Source organism: Parus major, chromosome 1A, assembly GCF_001522545.3.
Source record: "Parus major isolate Abel chromosome 1A, Parus_major1.1, whole genome shotgun sequence".
Classification (NCBI taxonomy): domain Eukaryota; kingdom Metazoa; phylum Chordata; class Aves; order Passeriformes; family Paridae; genus Parus; species Parus major.
Window position 1 is genome coordinate 12,374,839 of NC_031773.1, and position 21,428 is coordinate 12,396,266.

A 21,428-nucleotide genomic window follows, 5' to 3' on the forward strand; every position below is an offset into this window, starting at 1 on the left:
TGTAGGCTGTTAAAAGTTCATCTCTCAGGAAGCCTTCTGCCCTTCAGAGACTTGTTTAATCTTAGAATTCTTTAATTTGGAATTCACAATTTCATTACATAAAGTACTTAAGCAACTGTAGGTGATTGTTAAGTCTAGAAGTCTTGTAACTTTTTCTAATTTTAACACATAGATCTAACCACACCACTAAAAAAACGAAGACTGTATCAGCTCTTGGAGTCTGCTTTCTCAGAAACCTCCACACCTACTCCTTCTCCCTATGCCACACCAACCCATGCTGACATCACTGCCTCCGAACCATCATTGTTTGCTACTCCTCCAAGGGTAAAAACAGAAGATGAAGCTTGTCGAAATGGTTACAAACCCGTATATTCACCAGTTACTCCTGTAACTCCATGTATACATGGAAATACCATGCACTTTGAGGTGAGATCTGTACTAAATTTTAGAGCATTCAGATATTTCAGTGTAAATCAGTATTTGTACTCCTGCTAGAAAATGGGGGGGTGTATTTCTCTAGGCCAAAAAGTAAATTGACTTGAATTTTCTTCTTGTTTATTTAGAATATTTCCTCACCTGACAGTTCCCCAGAAATAAAAAGGCGAGCTTACAGTCAAGAGGTAAGGAAATTTGCAAAACCTGTGAATGGTATCTCAATTTCACCTGAATAGTTGCTCTGTTCTTAGTGAATGCTTTTCACCACCCATTACAAGTTTCTGAGAATTTAAAGGGTAACTTCCCCATAGGTTTTACTTGCTTACTGCTTTATATTTCCACTTTACCTATTATATTCTCTATTTTAAACTGGTTTCTCCCTGTATCACTTAAAAATCCTGATTTGGATCAGGATCAGCTCCTGTAACAGAAAGGAGTAACTACTGCAATTTCTAGATGGTAACAGAAAGAGAACACTTTGCTTTCCAGGCTGTGTTAGATTCAGATTAACACTTCTTGTTACCAGCATTTCTTGATTGTTTTTGTTGACCCCAGTTGTGCTCCAAGTGAAAGAGCAAAGTAGAAAGTAAGCATAGGTGGTGGATTAGTTGAAGAGCTAGTGTTATTGGAACATATGCCTGGGTACTCCCAGCTGTAGGATGCATGTGTCTTGCCATGGGGCTTCATCCTGAAATTTGGAGAAACTTCTCCTTCCTTCTCCCTCTTTGAAATAAGTGTCTTGACACTGAGGAGGATTGCTTTTATGTTGAAGTAGGTGCTTTCTAGCTTCCTGGCCTGGGACTTGCTCCCTTTGAAGCTCCTCCCCTTCCTCTGCTAGTCATTAATAAAACCTGGTGCATAATGTGTATTTTTACTTTGGTTAATGTACATTTTATTAAAGTGCTTTAATCTAATACGTGGAAATAGTAGAACTAATTGTTTCTTAAAAACAGATCAGTTCATGGTACTGGAAGGCCTTTAATACCACTTGAAGGTGCATCTGAATGTGAAACAGTTGCAGGTTTGATGGAGTGTGAAAAAATATTTACATGTTTTTTCTTCATGCAGGGTTATGACAGAGCATCTATTCTAGCACTGAATTCTTTCAGAAATTCCAACCTGACAGAAATGGGCCTGCAAGAAATAAAGACTATTGGATATTCTAGTCCAAGGAATAGGACTGATGTCACACGGCAGTGCACTGGAGAAATGGAATCTGTGTCAGACCTCCAGCTGGGACTCGAAGTAATTGAGCAAAGTGCGCTGCATAAAAACCTGGAAGCCCCCACACATGATAGGACTGATTCAAACAGCCAATTAGAAACTGCTCATTGTGGACGGGGCACAATTTACTCTTCCTGGGTAAAAAGTCCTGACAGGACAGGTGTAAATTTCTCAATGAATTCTAATTTGAGGGACTTGACCCCTTCACATCAGTTGGAGGTAGGAGGTGGATTCAGAATAAGCGAGTCAAAGTGCCTGATTCAAGACGATGCAAGAGGCATGTTCATGGAAGCATCTGTTTTTTGTACTTCAGAAGATGGAATTGCACCTGGCTTTGGAAGGACTGTCAATAACGACAATTTAATGGATGGAAATTGCACACCCCAGAACCCTCCACAAAAGAAAAAGGTTATAGCTTTAAGAATCATTTGGTCTGTCTTCCGTTGTCTGCTAATGATATTTCTATAACAGAAAGAACCCCAATGTAATAAAAACCAACTGTTGGCTCATATTTTACATAGTACACTATAGTAGACATCCAGAAGTAATGAAGGGCAAAGAGAAAAGCTGCATAAAACCATTAGTAAATTTATTTCTCCAACATAAAAGACACAAATTCTTTTTCATATGAGTCTTACATGAATTGCCCAATAAATAATTGCTTTTCAGGTTTGAAAATGGTTGCTTATGCCACCTGGTGTTACAGTATTCCATTATACAGAATATATACTAGATCATAGAGGCCATATACTGTGAATATCTGTTACAAATCACTGCAAGAAATTGCAACAACAGATGTATGCTATTCAGACTTTAAAGTCAGAACTGCACAGAAATACTTAGCTCCAAGAAATACTTTTCTTGGCTTAATTTTTTTTTTTTTTACTCGTTTTTTTTGGGGTTTGGTTTGGGTTTTTTTGGTTGTTTTTTTGCTTGTGTGGTTTTGGGGGTTTTTCTGCTTTGTTTGTTTGTTTGGGTTTTTTAAAATATTGTTTGAAAAATAGGCACAATCTAAATTTGCTATTCTCACGAAACAGTTCTTATAGATAGTGATGTAGTCATGGATAACTCAAACCAGGACTGGAAGTTATATTGCATAATTCTTAGACTGCATTGTACTGCCAGGTTGACTTCTTTTGCAGAAAGAATGACAAAGATGAAAGGCCGTGGTCTCCAGTGTACCAGCTTGCCTATTTTGTCTCGTAACACACTCTAGTAATCTTTCCTGTTTGAAAGGTGTAATTTATTTTCTTCATGGAAGTAGTTGATGAGAAGAGGGTTTTCTGCATGTGTACATGCCTGCACAATGGAGTTTGGGGTTTTTGGTCACATTGCAGCCGCTTGCACATGCCTGCTCCTCTGGGGCATCCTGCTGAGGGGCAGTGAGCAATCTTCCTTCAGTAGTTCTCCTTCAAAATGAATTTTTGTTTACTTGATTCAAGCTGAGGCATACATGGAGCAATGTTGTAGGAGCTCTTATCTTACCTGGTCATGGCCCTGAGAATTTGATAGATCTTTTGTGTGTTACTGTAACGTGCTGTTTTGGCAAACCTGAAAAGAAAATGTAAGCTAGAATTCCTGTAACTTGACGGCCTTTTTCTGAAGGCTAAATTTGTCTTCACAAATCCCAGCAGCACTTAGTAATTCAGTAATCCTCCCCACTTCTGTTGCTGGCAAGGATTGTTCCCGGTTGTTACAGTTGAGAGCTATGCTATACTAATCCTCCAATAAAAAAAGGTGGGCTGCCCCCTGACACCCTCCAATCTCAGAATTCCTGTCTTAAAGTCTGTTTGAAGAAACAGCCAGAGAAAAGTGCATCTTTATCCCTGAAAGAAGGGGGTTTAGGATTTCCAAGGACACACAGAAATTTGAAACCTTAGACAGTGTAAAAAAAGAGGTGGTGGGCTGGATCCCACCTGAGCTGAAATGTAAGAATTCAGGAATTTTGAATTTGAAGAGACTCATAAAAGCCTTTTCCCTAGGGTCATGTAAGACAGCTATATCCTTAGGTAGGTCTTTGCAGGATGTTTTTGTAAACTTGTACATTTCTATGGGTATTTGCTCATGTTTTGTCCTACTATTGCACAAGTTGTTATCAATACAGTCCTGTACAATGTGGCCACATTACATGGGTCTCTTAACATAAAAGTTTTCTTTAAAGCAGTATTCTTTAGGGGGTCTCTGTCACATGATATGGAAATAATACAAAATTATTTGAAAGCAAGTTCTTAACCTGAACTCCTCTATGCAAAATAAGGTATTTTTCACTGTTTTTACTCTGACATATGGATGGGTCTGTAGTAGATCTGTTTGAAAGCAAACAAACAAAACCCCTTAGGACAGCAAGCAGAGCGGCTGCTGTGGTTTTTCTCTCTCTGTAGATGGATGTCCAGTTTTATTGAGGATTAAGCCAGTTAAAAATCAATTTTTTTTCATTATTGCACTTCAGTTTGTTTGGATGCTGTATGGTTCAGAGCAGGATGCTGATAACTAGAAGAAAATTTATAGAAGTTAAATGTCATTTTTACCAAACTATGAGTGTAGTTACCAAATAAAGTAGTTCTGGAGGTCAATATTTCAGCTTTATACTTCAAATCCTGAAGATTCTTGGTGAAAATATTTGAACATGTATTTTTTTCAGTGGAGGCAATTTACTAACCACCAAAACAGATTTCTGTTCTATGGAACTTTGGTGTAATGATTTTAAATATGTTACACATTAAATAGGAACCATGTGTCATTATTTTTGGTATTAAGAGTTAGCTTAAAAATATGTTTTTAATCAGTCTCTCTTAAAGTGCAGTAAAGACAAATTCAGAATAAACAGGGGAAAGTTGCAAATTCTGTGTTAAAAGAAGGCTTGAAGAGCTTAGTGAATCCTTTGATATATGAAGCAGAAGGGTAGTAGGTTGTCATGCAAGGGAGTCAGTCTTGAGAGCAGGATGTGATATCTCTTGAAATTAGCTTTACTAGATCAGTATAATTGTAAAATTCTGCCAGTTCCAGGAGAAACTGTAGAGTCCCTTGTAACTACAGCCAACAAAATGACTTCAGCAGTGGACCTTTTGCTGACCTGTGTCATTGTCATCTGCTTCTTCCCTGAGGCAGAACACATAATTCTTCTCTTGGCAGAAGCACTTTGTTAATATCACCTTTGCAGTTGCTAGTAGCTCAGTACGCTGTAGATTCCACTGTAGATGTGGTGAAGTATCTTCAATTAATCTCTGCCTTTTTTTTTTTAGAACCAATTACATGGTACGTCTTGCTGAAATGTAGTGCATTTAATAGAAATTGTGAGAAAGAAAATGGTTAAAACTTCCTCTCTAATGTCCATTTGTGGGGTTTTTTTTCCTCTTAGGTGTCCTTGTTAGAATACCGTAAAAGGCAACGTGAAGCTCGAAAAAGTGGCTCAAAGACAGACAACTTCCCCCTGGTTACTGTATCTCCTCATGCTGCTGGTGGAGGAAATACAAGTAGTAATAATGGTGCTAGTGATGGGTATAACAACAGTGGTGAAAATGGGGAGCAAACTGATAACACTGCAAGCCTGCCTTTACCACTGCCAACTACTGTTTATAATGCAGCTCCAGAAGACACTGGCAACAACTGTGCAATTAAAGAATCTTCCTCCAGTGAGAAGAGCGAACCAGAAGTTCAGTGGTAAGCCACAAAACTACAGGACTAAAGTTCACAAGAATATTTCATGTAAATCTAAGTCTTTGCTAGTTGAAATCTATTTTTCATTAAGGCTTCTGTTGAGGAATACTGACTGGAAGCCCTTCTTCCAGCTTAGTAAAGAGTTGTCTTACCTTTTTCCTCAGAAATACAGCAGACACCTGATAATGATTCAAATGCATGAATTACCCATAAGATATTTATTAAATTATTTTAATTCTGCTTTTTTATCTTGTAGTGGCAAAATAGGTATTGGTTTGAGCATTTGTATCCTTGTATTTCAACTGCTTTCTGAGCTGAAGAGAATTCTTCATGTTAAATCTCAAAGCCTTTCCAAAAGTCCTGTAAGGCATAAGGTGCAGCAGGAGAATAATCTATACTGATTAGCAAAGGTTTCTGGAAGACTTCAGGAGGTCTGGTTTTCAGTCATGTGGCTGGAGCGTGTGGGGCATGTTTGCTGTTGTGTAATTGCCCTGTGCAGGGCTGAATGCTCAGGTGGGAGCATATGGTGACACTAAGAGGATTGTTGGTGATTGCTCAGTGGTTCCCTTGTTTGCAGACCATATGGGCAGTGTGCAATGCCAGATACTCCAAACAACCCCAGATCCTGAGCAGAGGTGGCGTGTGGATGGGGAGGAGATAGAGTGACTTCAGTCTGTGTAAAACACTGCGCAAATTTTTCACAAATTTTTTAAGTTTTGGTAGCTTTAAAATAGATGGTCAACTGTGGTAATACTGTCTCCAAAATATTATTAGGGCAAAATAAATCCTGTAGATGTTCTTCATGCTGTGGTGAAAGCCTAACTGGTGGGGATGAACCATGAGCTTAGGAGTTGAACATCCGTTCTCTGAGATGCTCCAAGTATTCCAGGAAAGAAGATTTTGTAAAGCCTGTTGAAGGGAGAACCTGAGTGCAGTCTTCAGTGTTCCACTGAAAAGTGGCTGTTAAGTTCACTGCACAGAAGCTACTGCACTAAATTGTGGAAACAGGCCAAACAGGGAATAATTTACTGCTTAGATTTTGCACTAACCTTGCAGAGCAGCACCCAGACTTACTCCAGTGCAGCAGTATTGTGAAGTGATGCTGTATGTCCTTGCCAGAAAGGAAAATATTTTTGTGGAGTGCTGTCACTTAAAATACTCTTGGTCAGGCTGTGATTGAGAGATGTAATGGGTTATAAGAGAGATGTGACTGTCATTGCATACCCACTATCTGACATTTCAAGTATAGAAGCTTAAACAGCAGTAGATTTGTAGTGGTACACAACTGATACCTGTGCATCCCCCACTATTAAAGAGCAGATTCTTTCCAGTTCTGGAAGAAGACAGTTTTCTGCAAACAGAGACTATGAACCAGTAACTGTGACCTTTATTTTTTTTTTTTTACTTTTCAGTTGTTTAGACAAAGAAAAACCCACATATCTACAGCTACTTCCTTAATAAGAGGAAATGCCAGTTTTTTAACATAACAAGGTTGCAGGAAATCACTGTATTTGAAGTGGGAGAAAATAGATCCAAACCACTTGAATAATATTATTCCTTATGCACAACAAGTTACTTGGTTGTTACATGCAGCCAACACTGTAAACTTCCTCTGACTTGGTATTTGCATATACATTGTCCTAAATATGGTCTATGGGAGTACATCCTCTTAAATTTAAAATGGACTTCTCTTTCAGGACTGCATCAACCTCTGTGGAACAAGTGAGAGAACGAAGTTATCAGAGAGCTTTACTTCTCAGTGATCATAGGAAAGACAAGGACAGCGGTGAGTTGCTTTATTTTTTTGAAGATACATAAATCTAACCAGCTCCCCCGTGGTAATCTGTAATAATTCTAATACTGTGTTTGGGTCTGCTTCATCTGTAGGGGGAGAATCACCTTGTAGGCCATGCTCACCGTCTCATGTTCAGTCTCCATCTCATTCAAATCTCATTTCCCAGTTGCAGCTTAAGGTCCCTTCTTTCACTGAAATTCCTGAAGGTCAGTAAGCAGATGACCTTGTATGACACTTGACATATTCAGTAGTCTAACAACCGCTTTAATAGCTCTTTTAAAGTCAAATATAAAGTGCTTAATGATCTCTGCAAAAGATTTGATTTTCCTATTTTGATATTTATCTCTGATTTATTTCTGTAGAACCTGATTCTGAAAATCCAGAGCCAACTTCTGAGTGTCCGTCCCCAGATACTTCACAAAGGACTTGTAAGAGTCCATCAAAAGCAAGCAAGGTAATGCAAGGTTTGCACAATATGCATAGGAACAGCTCCATCCATCTCTGATTTACTTACAAAAATGTTAATTGTAGGATTTACTACTTTGGTGACATACACACACGTTCATCTAACTGTGCAGTAAATTAACATAGGTAGACATCTGCAAGAATATTTGTCTGTATTCACTAAAAAGTGGGTTTATATGGTGTGCTTTCAGTAGCTGTACATGTTTATGATTTTACACTCTGTAGACAGAGAAGAGATTGTATCTGCACCGTTCTGTGGTGTGAATGCTGAAGAAATGGCACTCAGAACCAACAGCATGTGATTTACTCTTAACAGGGGCGTTGCTCTTGATCTGCCAGGGTTTGGCAGTCAGGACTCTGATAATATGGAGAAGGATGTTGAGTAGTACCTATATTAAATGAAGTAATTCAGGTTGTCATATTTAGTATGTTTGCTTGCACTACCCAGGTTTAAATCACTCTAAAAATTACTTTACTTCTCTAAGTAGTCTTCTCTGGAATTACTTCTTTCAGATTCAGAAATCTAAAGCTTTTAACAAAGAATCAATTCAGACTTTGAGCTAATTATCATATTTCTGTTACAAGTTTAAAATATACTTCAGTAATTTTTGACTTAGAAGCATTATTAATATATACTTGCTAAAAATAGTGCCGTCTTAAGCTTGCTCTGTTACTGGTGTTATTCTCACACCAAATACATATCCTGCATCTCAGCATTTTTTTTCACAATTGGAGGAAAGTGTTCTGAGATGGTTTTTTTGTTTGTTTTTTGTGTGCATGGTTGAGTAATTTGAACGTTGAGCACTGACTGCTTTTCTTTTCGTTCCAGCCCTCTTCACCAAGTCCTGTAGTTTCAGCACAGCCACTTGGGAAAACGCCCACAAAACCAGATTCGCACTGGGAAACTGCAGCTAATGCACCTGAGACTGAATGTGCGAATAATCCAAAACCTGAGCTGCAACAGAAACAGCTGACAAACAATGTCCAAGCACTTTCAAAAAACCATCCATCTCAGTCACATCTGCGCAGCTCTGCTGAGCAACTTTCACATTCACAGAAGTTGCCTTCCGCACCTTTGAAGCTGCATTGCCCCCCTTCGCCTCATGTAGAAAATCCCCCCAAGTCTTCTACCCCTCATCCGCCTGTGCAGCACGGTTACCTTTCACCAAAGCCTCACTCACAGCAGCTGGGATCTCCATACAGACCTCATCATCCACAGTCACCTCAAGTTGGAACACCCCAGAGGGAAACACACAGAAACTTCTACCCGGCAGCACCAACCCTCCAGCCCAGTAATCAGGCGCAGGCTAGCGGCCCCCTCTTCACTCAAACAACATCAGGACAATCTTCAGCTTCCTACAGCCAGTTTAACCAACAAAATTTGAACAGCAATGCTCCACCTCCCCCGCCCCCTCCACCCCCTTCTTCTACTTACTATCAAAGCCAGCAGCCCTCTGGAAACTTTCAGAGCTACAGCCAGCTGAAGGGCAGCATACCCCAACAGACTGTGTTTTCATCTGGACCAAACCAAGCACTTCCTGGCACTGCGGGTCAGCAAACGGTGCCAGGACACCACGTCGCTGCAGGGCATTTTTTGCCCTCTCAAAACCCCAGTATTCATCACCAGACATCGGCATCTGCTGCTCCTCCTCCTCCTCCACCACCCCCTGCTCCAGGACCCCACCTTGTCCAGCAGCAAAGTACTCATCAGCAGCACTCTGTAGCACATGTTGTTGGTCCAGTTCACGCCATGGCGGTGGCTCCTGGATCACACATTCATTCTCAAGCTGCTGGTCACCATTTGCCACCACCACCTCCCCCACCAGGTCCTCTCCCCCACCACCAACCTCCCCATCCTTCCACGGGACACCAAGGGTTGCAAGCACAACACCAGCACGTTGTAAACTCGGCACCGCCTCCCCCGCCGCCCCCTCCCTCCAGCGTTATCGGCTCGGGGCACCACCCCGCATCAGCACAAGGGTTACACCACCCATCTCACCAAGGACCGCCCCATTTCCCTTCCAATGCTCACACAAGCGTCTCCTCCTATTCCTCACAAGCCCCACATCACACAACGTTAGGACCTGGACCTCAACATCAGCCTGCTGGCACAGGACCTCATTGCCCACTCCCTGGTCAAGGTCCTCACATCCAACCTCAAGGACCAAACAGTATTTCAACACCTACTGCTTCCGGGTTCTGCCCTCACCCCGGCTCCGTGACCCTTCCCCACGGAGTGCAGGGGCAGCAGCAGGCCTCGCCCGTGCCAGGACAGATCCCCATTCACAGAGCACAGGTGCCACCCACCTTTCAGAACAATTACCATGGGTCAGGGTGGCATTAAAACAGATCCCTTTAGTTATAAACATTTTTAAAATGTTCTGTAATATAAAACTGTGTATATTTAATATGTACCTATTCAAGGTACTTTTTAAAGCTTGTACATGATACTTTGTATAAAAGCAAACACCAGTGCTCTTCCATTGTATCCTTTCCATTTTTTGCTTTTTAAAATTCCTGAAAAACGTGCTGTTAAGCCAGTATTAGGTATTTCTTTTATTTTGTAAGTGGACATTCCAGCTGTTTTTTCTGGCAGTAGGTTTGATGCTGCATAATGTTTAAAATTTTATTGTTGCAGTTAAATTCATTTAGTGAAAGTTTTCTATATTACTTTTATACATATGTAATTAAATAAGTACACAGGCTAAGTGATGGCACTAACAATTTTTTTTTTTTCCATTTTCTGTCAACAGTTTTTTGTGTGCATAGAGATAGGAAACAATGCAATACAGATTTTTATAGTTTTGGTGTGGACATGGCTTTTTGTTTCATCAGTTATTTGCAGAAATTGTAATTTAATGTATAGACTGTTTCTAATGTCTCGGACAAGTGCTGTAAATACTGTATTTCTTTCGCTTGTAAAGTTGCTTAAAGCTTCTTTCATTTGATATAGTATTGTATATAATAAGTCTTTTGCAAAAAAAAGTGTGATCTTTGTGAAAGTAGTACAGTATATGATCTTTAATTTTTTTTTTAATATACTGTCACATTGCAGCACTGGTTGGGCATTTTAATTCATGTTAATAAATCACAATTATGTCAGTTTTACCTACTTGTCCTGAAAGGGTGCTGTATCAGCAGGAAAGTGGCCTTAAGTCTCTGATCTCCCCTGCTCCCTGCGAGGCTCTTCACTTGTCTGCAGTCTCCAGCTGTGGCTTCACTTCTGTAGCACAGACAGATGTGGAACAGGCTGGAGGAGGGGGATTCTTTCCTCTGCTCCGTTTAGAGGTTGAGGAATGATCACCCCAAGCACAGCAGAGTCCAGGGTCAGGTTACCGATTGTCAGGGACACTGAGGGGTATTTTTATGCTCAAGGTGTTCTGACCTTGGTTGCAGAGCAGGGAGGCAGCTGCTTGCTGCAATACCTTCCTCTTCCACTCGCTCCTGCCTCCTCAGGCCCTCCAGTTGGGACGCAGGGGAGGAGCTGAGTGGGTGGTGCTGTAATGGGGTACAGAATGTTACAAACTGTAGCAGTTTGGGGTTTTTGTAAGGGAAGCGATTTATTCCTGCTGCTGAAAGCGGCAGTGAAGATGGTGCTCTGCCATGGGTGAGGGCATCCTCCCATGCCAGCAGTAACTGCTCTCAGTCCTGCTCACGCAGCTGGACGATGCTCAGTGGCTCCACCTCACACCAGAGAGGAGAGACAGTGCGAGGAAGACTGCAACTGCATAGGAGGGGAAGTGGCTGCTCCTAACCACTAAAAAAAAGTGGCAATTCTTTTAACATGTAGAAAATAAAAAGGGGGCCACTTTAAATTCTGATTTGCTTCTAACTACTAAAAAATCTTGCTAGTTAAAATCATACTCTAGAATTGTACACTAGAAATGCTTTGCTGAACCTGCTGCCTCTGCAGAACACACACTGGAGTTCACATTTTACACTAGCATGTGTAGTGTAGGACAGCATTAGGCTGTCAAAAACAGCAGAAAAAACCCACCCTCTGTGCAGTTACTCAGACACCGATTTTGAAAACAAATGTGCATCATCCTGTGTAGCCCAGCATTTGGATCTGGTGGTCTGCCCCTCTTCCACACCTCCAGGAAGTGACAACATCATTTCAAATACAAGAGAACGTAAAATACCCAACTGTGCTTGGCAAGGTCTTAGTGCAGTATAGGGAGCTGCTGCACCGGGGAGCAGAACAGGACGAGGCCTGAGCAGGGCTCCCCAGTGCTGCTGCAGCACCAAGGCCAGGCAGAGGGCAGAGCTGTGCCAGCCTGGGGCTGCCCCAGGCACTTCCTTCCAGTGCCAGCATTTTCTGCGTATTCAAGAGCACATTTGTAACCAGCTGCAGCAACCAGACACTGCAGAGCTGGGCTGGGGGTGAAGCTGAATGTGATTTTTACCTCCAGCATGAGTCCACTGTGGCATCGTCCTTGTGAGCAGTGTTGTCCTCGCAGCCACTAAAAGCAGTCCCAGGGACGAGGGTGAAGGCACACGGTCCTGAAACCCAACTGCTGTGGGGCCTCAGCACTGGACAAGTTTCCCCAGACCAGAGTGTTTCGCACTGCAGCGCCTTGGCAGTTCTCGGGAGGAGTGGCTGCCCCAGCCCTTGGGACGGGACAATCGTTCCCTTGTTTACAGGACTTGTTACAGAACAGCTGGTAGGAAAGATGCTTTTTCTGGTCACATTTCACCCAGCAAACCACTCCCACCCACTCCCTCCTGCCACAGGACCCCTGGGGCTGCTCTGACTGACACCAGGTGATGTGTTTCATAAATGAACATGGGAAGCTGCCTTTCTCTGGCCAGGAAAAGCCAGCCCCCACCTCCCACCCCTCCAACACCCCTGCAGCTGAGGCGTGGCTAGGCAAAGATTCCAATGACCAGCAACACTGTCTGAAAAAACAAAACACTTTAATTAGACAACTGCAAGCACCTCAAACAACTGGTTATTATTACAGCATGGGGCTATCTTCTCACAATCTAGTTATTGCAAAGGCATGTGAATAAATTTTATATGGACAAAGTCAAGAAAAAAGTGGCACTGTAGTTACATGAAGATCAGGAGTAAGCTTACATTCATCCCACTGACTTCTAAAAGAGGCCCAAACACACCTCCGTACTGTACATTCTAAAATCTGTATTGCCTATAAGCTTCAGCCTATGCAGCTTTTGTTCCTAGGAAACACATAATTGTTGCGTGCAACTTACAATGGGCAGTCGTATGTCTACGGATGGGAAAGAATAAAGCTAGTGCAATTTGTTTTAGAAACATGTAAAGCTATGAATGGAATGAGCATGATCTTGCTTCTTGGATTATTTTACCCACTGCACTGTAAATATCTGCAGCTATATCCTTCCTTAACTGATGCCAAGCACACACTTTTATTATAAAAGATCAGTAATTCTACACAGAGTGGTTCTCATGCTCTACTTTTAATTTTTTTTCTTTTTCTTAAGGTATAGTACAACTTACAGTGCTTAGAAAAAGGCAACACCATATGGTACCATGTCTTCACTATCACATTGTAAGGGAAATTGCTATTTTTCTTTTCTTAAAAGCACTTAAAATAGGCAAAAGTTCTAAAAGGGAGTGCTAAATGATAATGCATACTTTATTAGAAAGAAGTCTAGCCTTCCTTTAAAGTGCCGTTTGGGGAATGAAATCCTGTAAACCAGAGCCACTTTGTTTAAAATCCAATGAACAGGAACTGCTACAGAATAGAAAGTTTACACAATTCCTTAAAGCGGTTTAAAGTCCACTACATGCAATTGGTTTGCTATAAAGCTCTCTAAAACTTAGTCGCTTTACTCTGAAATTGAGTCCCCGATCCCATATTTAAATGGAAATAAACATTTACAGGGTGCATTTACATACTCTATAATACAAGAATGACATCCCTTTGCCAGAAGATAAAATTGTACAATTCCTCGCCATAACTCAGTTCTGATTTGATAAATTTCTTACACTCGTAAATTATATAATATGCATCAGCTAAAATATTTTTTTTTTCATAAATAGTTACAAAACTTGCCAAAACACATGGGGGGAAGTTTCTTTTGTTCAAAAATCTGACATCTGAATGTCACACAACACAAGAAACAATGCTTAAAGACACGTTAAGTGTTTTCTGAAGAAAGTGGGTGAGTAAACTACTAGCTGAGGACAAAAAGACTACCCTTCCCCAAGAACACAGTGCACAAAAAGCAAAATGTCAAACAGTACCTCAAGCAAAATAAAGGTCTGAGGATTGAAGCCAGCTCACGTGTGATCCTGCTAAAGATTTTGTGACAGTCACCATTTAGGTCCAACGCATTGGAAAGTGGTTACTGGCTTTTTTTTTGTTTGTTTTACAGCTGGAAGATTCTGCTAAGAATTCAGCCACGGATGCCTAAGGCATTCTCCAGCTGAAGCGCGTTTCTCTGGGACCATTTCTAGCATGGGGATCAGGAAATCCGTAAACTGTGCAGCATCTTCATGAGGCCAACCGTACTTCTCCACAAGCACATCAAAAAGACTCCAAGGTTTCAACTTGGTAATGTGTCGGAGTTCTCCTGCAAGCACAAGTATTAACAGCATTAGAAAAACACCTTGTTATTCATGTCAATGACTAATCTCTGTTTCGTTTTTCTCCCACTCTGCTTTCACAGCACCTTGACCGGGCTGGGAATCACTGCTTAGGACAGGCAGCGCACACTAAGCTTGCTTGAGGTCCTCAAAGGAGATGAGTATGTTCGATGTCAAAGCCAAGAACTCTTCCTACAGCCATCAGTACGTTACACCTGGACTCCATTGATTTTTCCTGCTGTCTTCACTCTCCTGTGCACACAGGCACTCATTCACACTCATGCTCACACCATGGCCAAACCACACCGCAGGCCGCTCCTTCCTAATCAGCCAAGGAACTCAAATTTCACAGCATCTTCTCCAATTCCAGGATAGAGGTCTCAGAAACACAGGCCCTTGCCTCGCCATGTGGCATTTGCCAGCAACGCAGCAGATTCCTTCCTAAGCAAGCCAAGGTTTGGTGCTCCAGAGATTCTGCTCCATTTCCCAGGCAATCAGTCCAAGAAACCTGATCCACATCTTTCCTGAGGGAAGCACCTGCTGCTGCCCAGGTCTCTTTCAACCAATCACCAACACAAGTGGTGACAGCAGCTGCAGGAATGGAGTTCCCCCAAGAGGAACTCTGTGTCCCAGACCAAGAGGAAGGAGGTGAGAATTGTTCTGCCATTCAAACCAGCAACACTATCCAGGTCTGTCCATGGGTCATGCAGCACGATGGGGAAGACTCTTACAGTTTCTTGCTCCTCCATTGCGTAGGAATGAGGCACCAAGCCAAGAGATGTGCCACAAGGCACATGGTGAAGGGATTGCTGTGGGCACAAGAGGGATGAGCAGCTGTCAGGCTGCAGAACCCTCACTGTTCCCATCAGGAGGGAGTGATACTGAGGTGTCACCTTGCATGAGACCCACAGCCTTTGCAATCAAAGCTCTCAATAGCCCTCATTTACATGTGGTGCAGCTGTCCCCTCATCATTCATGAGGGCAGTAACCACTTCTCCTGAAAGTATAAATCTGACATTTGAAATCCTCCTTGCAGAGGATATAGGACCCCCACCTTGCAAACAAGTCAACAGGCTTGCTCCACTCTCCTCCTCAAAGCAGGGTTATCTCTTTGCTCACATCTGCCTTCTGACTGTGTCAGATCACAGCCGGGAACACCTGTGTGTAATGCTCTTACACTTTGTAGATCCAGAGCATTTATCACCAACAATCTAATGAATCTATGGCCTCTCGCTTCAACAAACTACACTAGCCATGAATCTGTGTGTGTTAAAGTTCTTACAGAATGTGACCAGACTTAAGAGTGCCTGATCTGTTTTAATCAGTAATTAAGCCCTGCCACACCCAGCCCCTCTGGACACCAGCTGAAACACAAGGGCAGCTGTTTTCTGCCAAATTTCTATACCCTTAATGCAACCCACAGCCATCTCCCTTCTTCTCAAGCATATGTGCCAGTCTCCATGGGACACTGCAAACAGCACTTGAGAGACCCCTGTGGTGCTTCTGCACCGAGGAGAGTGATGGGGTCTCACCCAATACTGGAGGCTGAATGGGCTTCAGAAGCTCACTTCACCACCTGGGATGGGGGCATCCAGGCCACATTACTTGCAAGCCAAGTGGTCTGTCCCTGTTCCTGTCCCAGGCTGTAACCTACCGCCTCCCATCAGCTCACAGGCAGAGTTTCTGTACATCCCTGTGGCAAGAGAAGTTCCAGGGCAGGAGAAGTGACCCGTGTCTGTCCGACTGCCTCAGGGACTGAACATCTCAATCCATCTCAATGGATTTAAAGCCCCAAAGGCTCAGCAGGCCCTGTTTCTGCTGCCTCAGCCCTCAGCAGGAGGTCCTAGGCAGGGTGCAGTGCTTGAGAAAGCAGCTCTCCAGCTGCTGTCACCAAGTCCCCACAAGAGCAAGTGTGCAATCCATCACCCACAAGCTGCAGAGGAGTGCTGCCCACCACAAGGAACGCCAGCAGGTACACACCAGCAGAGGCCACGTTCTGGTTCTGTGTGAACATTCACAGTACAAGCATGTCCCATCAGTCCCCACAGACTCAGAAAAGCTCTGCTTTGGGCCCACAGCTGCCCCACACATCAGGAAGGACACCATATCTTGGAGCTGCATATTAATTTCCAGGCTCTCACTCAGTCCTTTAAAACTTTGTGCAACCCTAAAATTTAACTGCTGAAAATCTCACCTTTTGGAAGATTTCCAATAGAGTATATTGGTGACTACTTACAAGAACAGGTACTAAATTATGTAACAGGAATGCATGAACTCAAATACTGCCAAAAAGTGACAGGAAAGTGACTTGTTACTGACTGCAAGCCAAAAATTGCTAAAAAAAAAGATCATGCCCATGGTTTCTCTAGCTCCCAGCATTCATTGCAAGGGCTGCTGTAATCATGCACCAAATAAGGCTTAGAGAGGGTGGGTGTGCGTTCCCATCCAGCTTCATCTTTGTCTTCATCTTTGCATTCACATTTTGTCATTTCCAGCACCTTTCCTCCCTCAGATCTGATAAGGTAACATTGCACCATCAGGCTTCTGATGCCACTGTGGAAGCAGATTTCTTGCTGTTTGAGTACTCCTCATTTTGTGAATACCCATGCTAAGGCCAGCACAATACTCAGCAGTTTTTCTGCTAAGGAACAAAACTATTTTAGCACTATGGCTGAGGTTTCCCACAAGAAATTTTATGAAGATTGTAAAAGCACTTAAGAAGATAGGATACAGTAAAAATTATCTGTGTGGGGGCCATGCTTAAACTAATGCTTCAGTTTTCAGTAAGGATCATTATGCTAACTATGGAAAAAAAACAGGGTAAGTAAAAGACACTTAACACGACTCAGGTGGACAGAAAGTCTAAGAATAAATTTTCATTCACATCCTAAAGCATGAGAGTAGCACAGGAAATGGAGGTGTCTGCCAACACATATTTTCATCTACTCCAAGATGTTTGTACCAGGTAGATGGAGGTTGTACCTATGAAGGCTGTACCTATGTTTAAGGGAGAAATTAAAAAAGCACAAGCCCTACCAGTCTGACACCATCTGTATTCAGGGCATTAGCATGAATTTTCAAAGAAGTGCTAAAAATGTGATACTGAGAACTTCCTCAGAGAAGCCCTTTATTTGGATTTTTGATAGTGAAGCACACAGGAGATAATCCACAGAGGACAACGGAGTTGTCAGAGCTGTAAAACTCCTGTTGCCAAAGCAGAGGCAGCAATGATCTCTCTGAAAGATGGAATGTTAAGCCAGAAGGAAATCACTAAAAAAATTTCTGAAGGACCAGGGGGGAAAAATGCTATTTAAAGCTTTGTCTGCTGACAGTAATACAAAAACCCCCAGATCTAGTCTATAAAATTAATCAAAGACAAATTTAAGATGTGTCACCAGGCAAGAGGAGGATGGATTACTGAACAGTAAGACATGGATGAAATGAGGACTGGTGAAGCAGCAATGGGAAATAATCTGCTGCTACACATCTGTGACATGATCCTGAGAGCAGGTGGAAGAAAGAAAGAAGCAAGCCCTCCCTCCCTTCCAGGAGGGTAAATGAGCAGCATCACAATGAGTATTTCTCATTGCTCAGCTTCCAAAGGGCAAAGCCAGCACCTGGCTAGCATCTTGCAGAGGTTTAGGTCACAAGGAAACAGGACTAGCAAATACCAGAAAAAAAACCAGCAGGAACCATGGTCTAGGAAAAACAAAAGGGTTTTACATTTTAATGCCAAAACATATTAATAATTTTTACAGTCAAAATAGCTTCCATGGGGACACTGAAGAAGAGGATGCCCTGCAGTTATTACTGGGCTCAATCAAGATGAGACCCTATAAAAATATGTAAGCATCTATGTTATAGTATAAGAAATAACTTACAAATGCTTTTCCTCTTTTAAATGCATCCTCCTATTTGAATGTCTAAAACTGTTTCAGGCAATCACTGAGGAAGGACTTGATCCTGTAAACTCTAAGTTACGAGCATCTTTCTTTTTGTTCCTGAGACTTCAGTAGCACAACTCAAATGTTTAAAGCATCACTCTGAGGTCAAACTTGCTTATGGACAGGAGTAAAAAAAAAACCTCAAATTGTGATTTCTTGATTTTCACCCAAGACTGATGTTTTCAAAACAGGAGCTCAACAGCAAGATTTCTAAGCCTGCCCTGAGACCACAGTGAGAAATTCTCCCAAGAGCCTCAGGCCTGTACCACAAGGCTTCTCATCTCCAGTGCTCAAGCCACAAGCAGATGAGTACAAAATACTTGGTTTGCTGGCCAACTCTGGAGCCTATCCCTCATTCCCTGCCAGCCCACCACACACAAATCCCAGCTGGGGACACCAGAGGCTGGCAGGACACCAGAGACTGGCAGGACTGGGGTGCCCAGGGAAAAGGGTGCCTGATGCAAAGAAAAGATGCTCAAATAAGCAGGACACTTGCCACCTCCACTTTTCTTTCACAAAATATTTCAGTTTCCCCAACTTGCAAAAGTAGAATAACTAGTATGATCTGAAAATGCAATTTGGTTTGTTAATCCTTTGTCTTGTATTTGAGATTCTCTGGTTTAAGCAAAAACAAGTGGGATCCAGTCTACTTAATCTTCCACAGCAAACTTGAACTCGTATGTTGTGTGGTTGGTGAACCAAGCCTTTAATCCTAGCTTAAAGCCCACCCTGAGGATTTAAAAGGCACCCTCAGTGCCTCTGAGGAATGTCACTGACAGTCAGGCCCTAGAGGACAACAGTGACACTGCAGTTGAAGATGCTCATGGAAGCACCAGAGACTCCTCATCACAGGAATTTCACAACTGCCCTCTCCTGTGCACTGCCAACACTGCAGTTACTGAGTAACTGCTAGGTCATTTTACAGTTCTATGACATCACTAGAAAATGCCAACCTGTCTGCTGTAAGGTACAAAGCAGGAATGTAAGATGCACTCCAGCAGCTGCAATCCTGTCTGGAGGTGCCACAGGGTATCTTGTGCCCAGCCCTCTTACTGCTTTATAAATTTCCAGACCTGTGGGCCTCAAGTTTGTACATCTCAGTTACCAGGAGGGTGTTTAAAGCCTGCTGATACAGCCCCTCTCTCTGCCTGCTGTGGCAGCCAGCTCCTGAACCTCATTGCCTGCTGGGCAGGGATGCATTTGGTTTAAAGCCATCCTCTGCAAATTTCACTGGCTTTCCCCCAGCTCTTACATGGTGAGTGCTGGCAAACAGCAGCTCTGTCTTCAGCTTATCCACTGACTTCCTGATTACATAAACCTTACTCCACACTCAAAAGCCTCAGGCATTTCAGCCTCCCCCAAAGGGCAGCTGCTCCCTCCTACATAATCACCGCTGCCCTTCTCTGCACTGCAATGCCATTAACAGCCCCCTGAAGGACACAGAGGGATCCCTGCTGTAGCAGGAATATCCAGCACAGAACAGGCAGCCCCATGCACGGGAGGGGGAATCCCTGATTGTGTCCAGCCTCACAACCCCGAGCTCCCAGAGCCACTGGCTCAGCCCCCGGACAGCGACACTGCGGCCACGGGCAGGGCAACCCCCAGCTCTGGGCAGCAGGGACGTGCCCTCCCCAGCTGTGGCTGACAGCCCTGGCTGTTCCCCCACCATGTAACAGGACAGATCCTGTCCCTCCACACAGCACTGTGCTGTCTCATACTCCGAGGGAATGGAACACTTGAGGCATCACCACACTCCCCCACGAGTCAAAAACCTGCCTTACAGAGCAGCCTGGGCCAAGTTCCATGGCTTGGCACATCCGCTCTGCCTGCTCCTGGGCTGTGACAGCAGCCACACTCAGCTCAGTGTCCTCTGCCCAGGTACTCCCTTCCCACCTCCGGTACTCCCTACCTGCAGCACCTGCTGCACTGCTAGCTAGGATCCAAAGCTGCTGACAGACGATTTTACATCACGTTACAAACTGTGCATCACTTGAGTCCTCACACTTACACAAAGACAACAGATTCACACAGACACGTGTTAACATCCACACTTCGCTGAGTATATCCCCAAATGAATTTTAAATGAAATATTGAAATGAACACCGCAAATTTTGGCTTTTCCCAGAAGGCAAAGTTTACACCAAAGTTCTTCTTTAGTAAGTGCTCTCCATTTAAATGGATATATTTCTTCAGTACCCGTAAATCAACATATTCTCCTTTTGGATAGTATTATGCTTTAAATTAGTGTTGCATAAATACCGTTACCTTTTTTGGTGAAAAACTCCTTGGAATATTTCCCCAACATAGCGTATTTTCGAGGGATTTTTCCCAGCAGTTCAATGATCAATGCTATGTGGTCTGCATTGGAGAACATTGCCAGCAAAACAGAAACATACAACAGTTTAATCAGTACATTGCATGCACACACTAACACTGGCCCGGTACAGACAGAAATAGATTGATCCTGGTAAAAAACACACGTGTGCACTGCTTGCTCAGTGGCTGCTTTGGAAAGGTACTTTCAGCAAAACTTCCTTCTCAAAACAATGTTTGAGTGTCAGCTGCCACAAACAACGTGGCATATCATTAAAAAATGTACCAATAGTAATTTTTTGGAACATTTGGGTGAAAAAAAAAATTGTCAGAGATTCCTGGGAATTTTGCTTTTCAAAATGAAAATTTTGTTGTGTGATCCCAGGAAATGCTCCTCGCTGGGACATGATACAACCAGCAACTGCAATTCCACTTCTGTCTGCATCACGGCACCTTTCAAAAAGAAGAGGTACTACCTCTGCGATTGAAGAATTCCCGAGAATATTTTCCAGATAGAGCAAAGTGCCTTGGGATATTGCCTAGCAGCTCTATGATGTGTGCTATGTGGTCTATGAGGGAGAGAAAAAAAGGATACGGGAGTGGAAGGGGCAGGGAAAGGATGGGATAAAAAAGAAGAGGAAAGAAACTGGAATTAGTAAAAAATCAGAAATAGTTTCAAATCAACAATGTTTGCAGCAAATCCATGCAGAGGTTTCCAGGATCAGCAGAGCTCTGGCATCATTAGTAGCATTTAGGAACAATGAATGATGCCTACAATACCACTGCAAATAGCATTTACAAGCAAACAAGCATGAAAATGGACAGGTATACAGATGGAAGCAGGAGTTAACTCTGATTTTAAAAAAAATAATTAGTAATTGCCTAATTCAAATAAAAATACACAATGTAAACATTATTCCAGTGTCACTCTTTTAAAGAGAATAACAGAATAAAGTTCCAATTTGTCATTTCTTTTCTAAACTAAAATGTTGTTATTTTCAATCAGGTTTTCACACATATGCAA

The 21,428-nt window shown here is 42.7% G+C and overlaps 2 protein-coding genes and 1 long non-coding RNA gene across 9 annotated transcripts in view; 2 read left to right on the plus strand and 1 right to left on the minus strand.

Moving 5' to 3' along the window:
- Positions 1 to 10,684, plus strand: part of KMT2E (lysine methyltransferase 2E (inactive)) — a 56,511-nt gene extending 45,827 nt beyond the window's left edge. For 5 of the 6 annotated variants that reach the window (XM_015627150.3, XM_015627148.3, XM_015627149.3 and 2 more), the window contains 8 exons: positions 173 to 426; positions 564 to 620; positions 1,504 to 2,067; positions 5,018 to 5,319; positions 7,014 to 7,102; positions 7,204 to 7,317; positions 7,474 to 7,565; positions 8,406 to 10,684. In XM_015627150.3, coding sequence (XP_015482636.1) covers positions 173 to 426; positions 564 to 620; positions 1,504 to 2,067; positions 5,018 to 5,319; positions 7,014 to 7,102; positions 7,204 to 7,317; positions 7,474 to 7,565; positions 8,406 to 9,920 — 2,987 coding nt within the window. In that variant the 3' untranslated portion in view covers positions 9,921 to 10,684. The remainder of the gene's footprint in view (positions 1 to 172; positions 427 to 563; positions 621 to 1,503; positions 2,068 to 5,017; positions 5,320 to 7,013; positions 7,103 to 7,203; positions 7,318 to 7,473; positions 7,566 to 8,405) is intronic. The other variant, XM_015627151.3, reaches the window with a different exon arrangement.
- Positions 10,685 to 12,474: 1,790 nt separating this feature from the next.
- Positions 12,475 to 21,428, minus strand: part of SRPK2 (SRSF protein kinase 2) — an 86,689-nt gene continuing 77,735 nt past the window's right edge. Inside the window, exons 14-15 of one of the 2 annotated variants that reach the window (XM_015627154.2) lie at positions 20,357 to 20,449; positions 12,475 to 14,134 (exon numbers count right to left, since the gene is read on the minus strand). In XM_015627154.2, coding sequence (XP_015482640.1) covers positions 13,950 to 14,134; positions 20,357 to 20,449 — 278 coding nt within the window. In that variant the 3' untranslated portion in view covers positions 12,475 to 13,949. Of the gene's footprint in view, positions 14,135 to 20,356; positions 20,450 to 20,880; positions 20,974 to 21,428 lie in introns of both variants that reach the window. The other variant, XM_015627153.2, reaches the window with a different exon arrangement.
- On the plus strand, positions 14,116 to 21,320 carry LOC117244429. The gene is made up of 2 exons (XR_004497529.1): positions 14,116 to 14,795; positions 18,283 to 21,320. It is a non-coding gene; the product is annotated as an uncharacterized LOC117244429 (long non-coding RNA).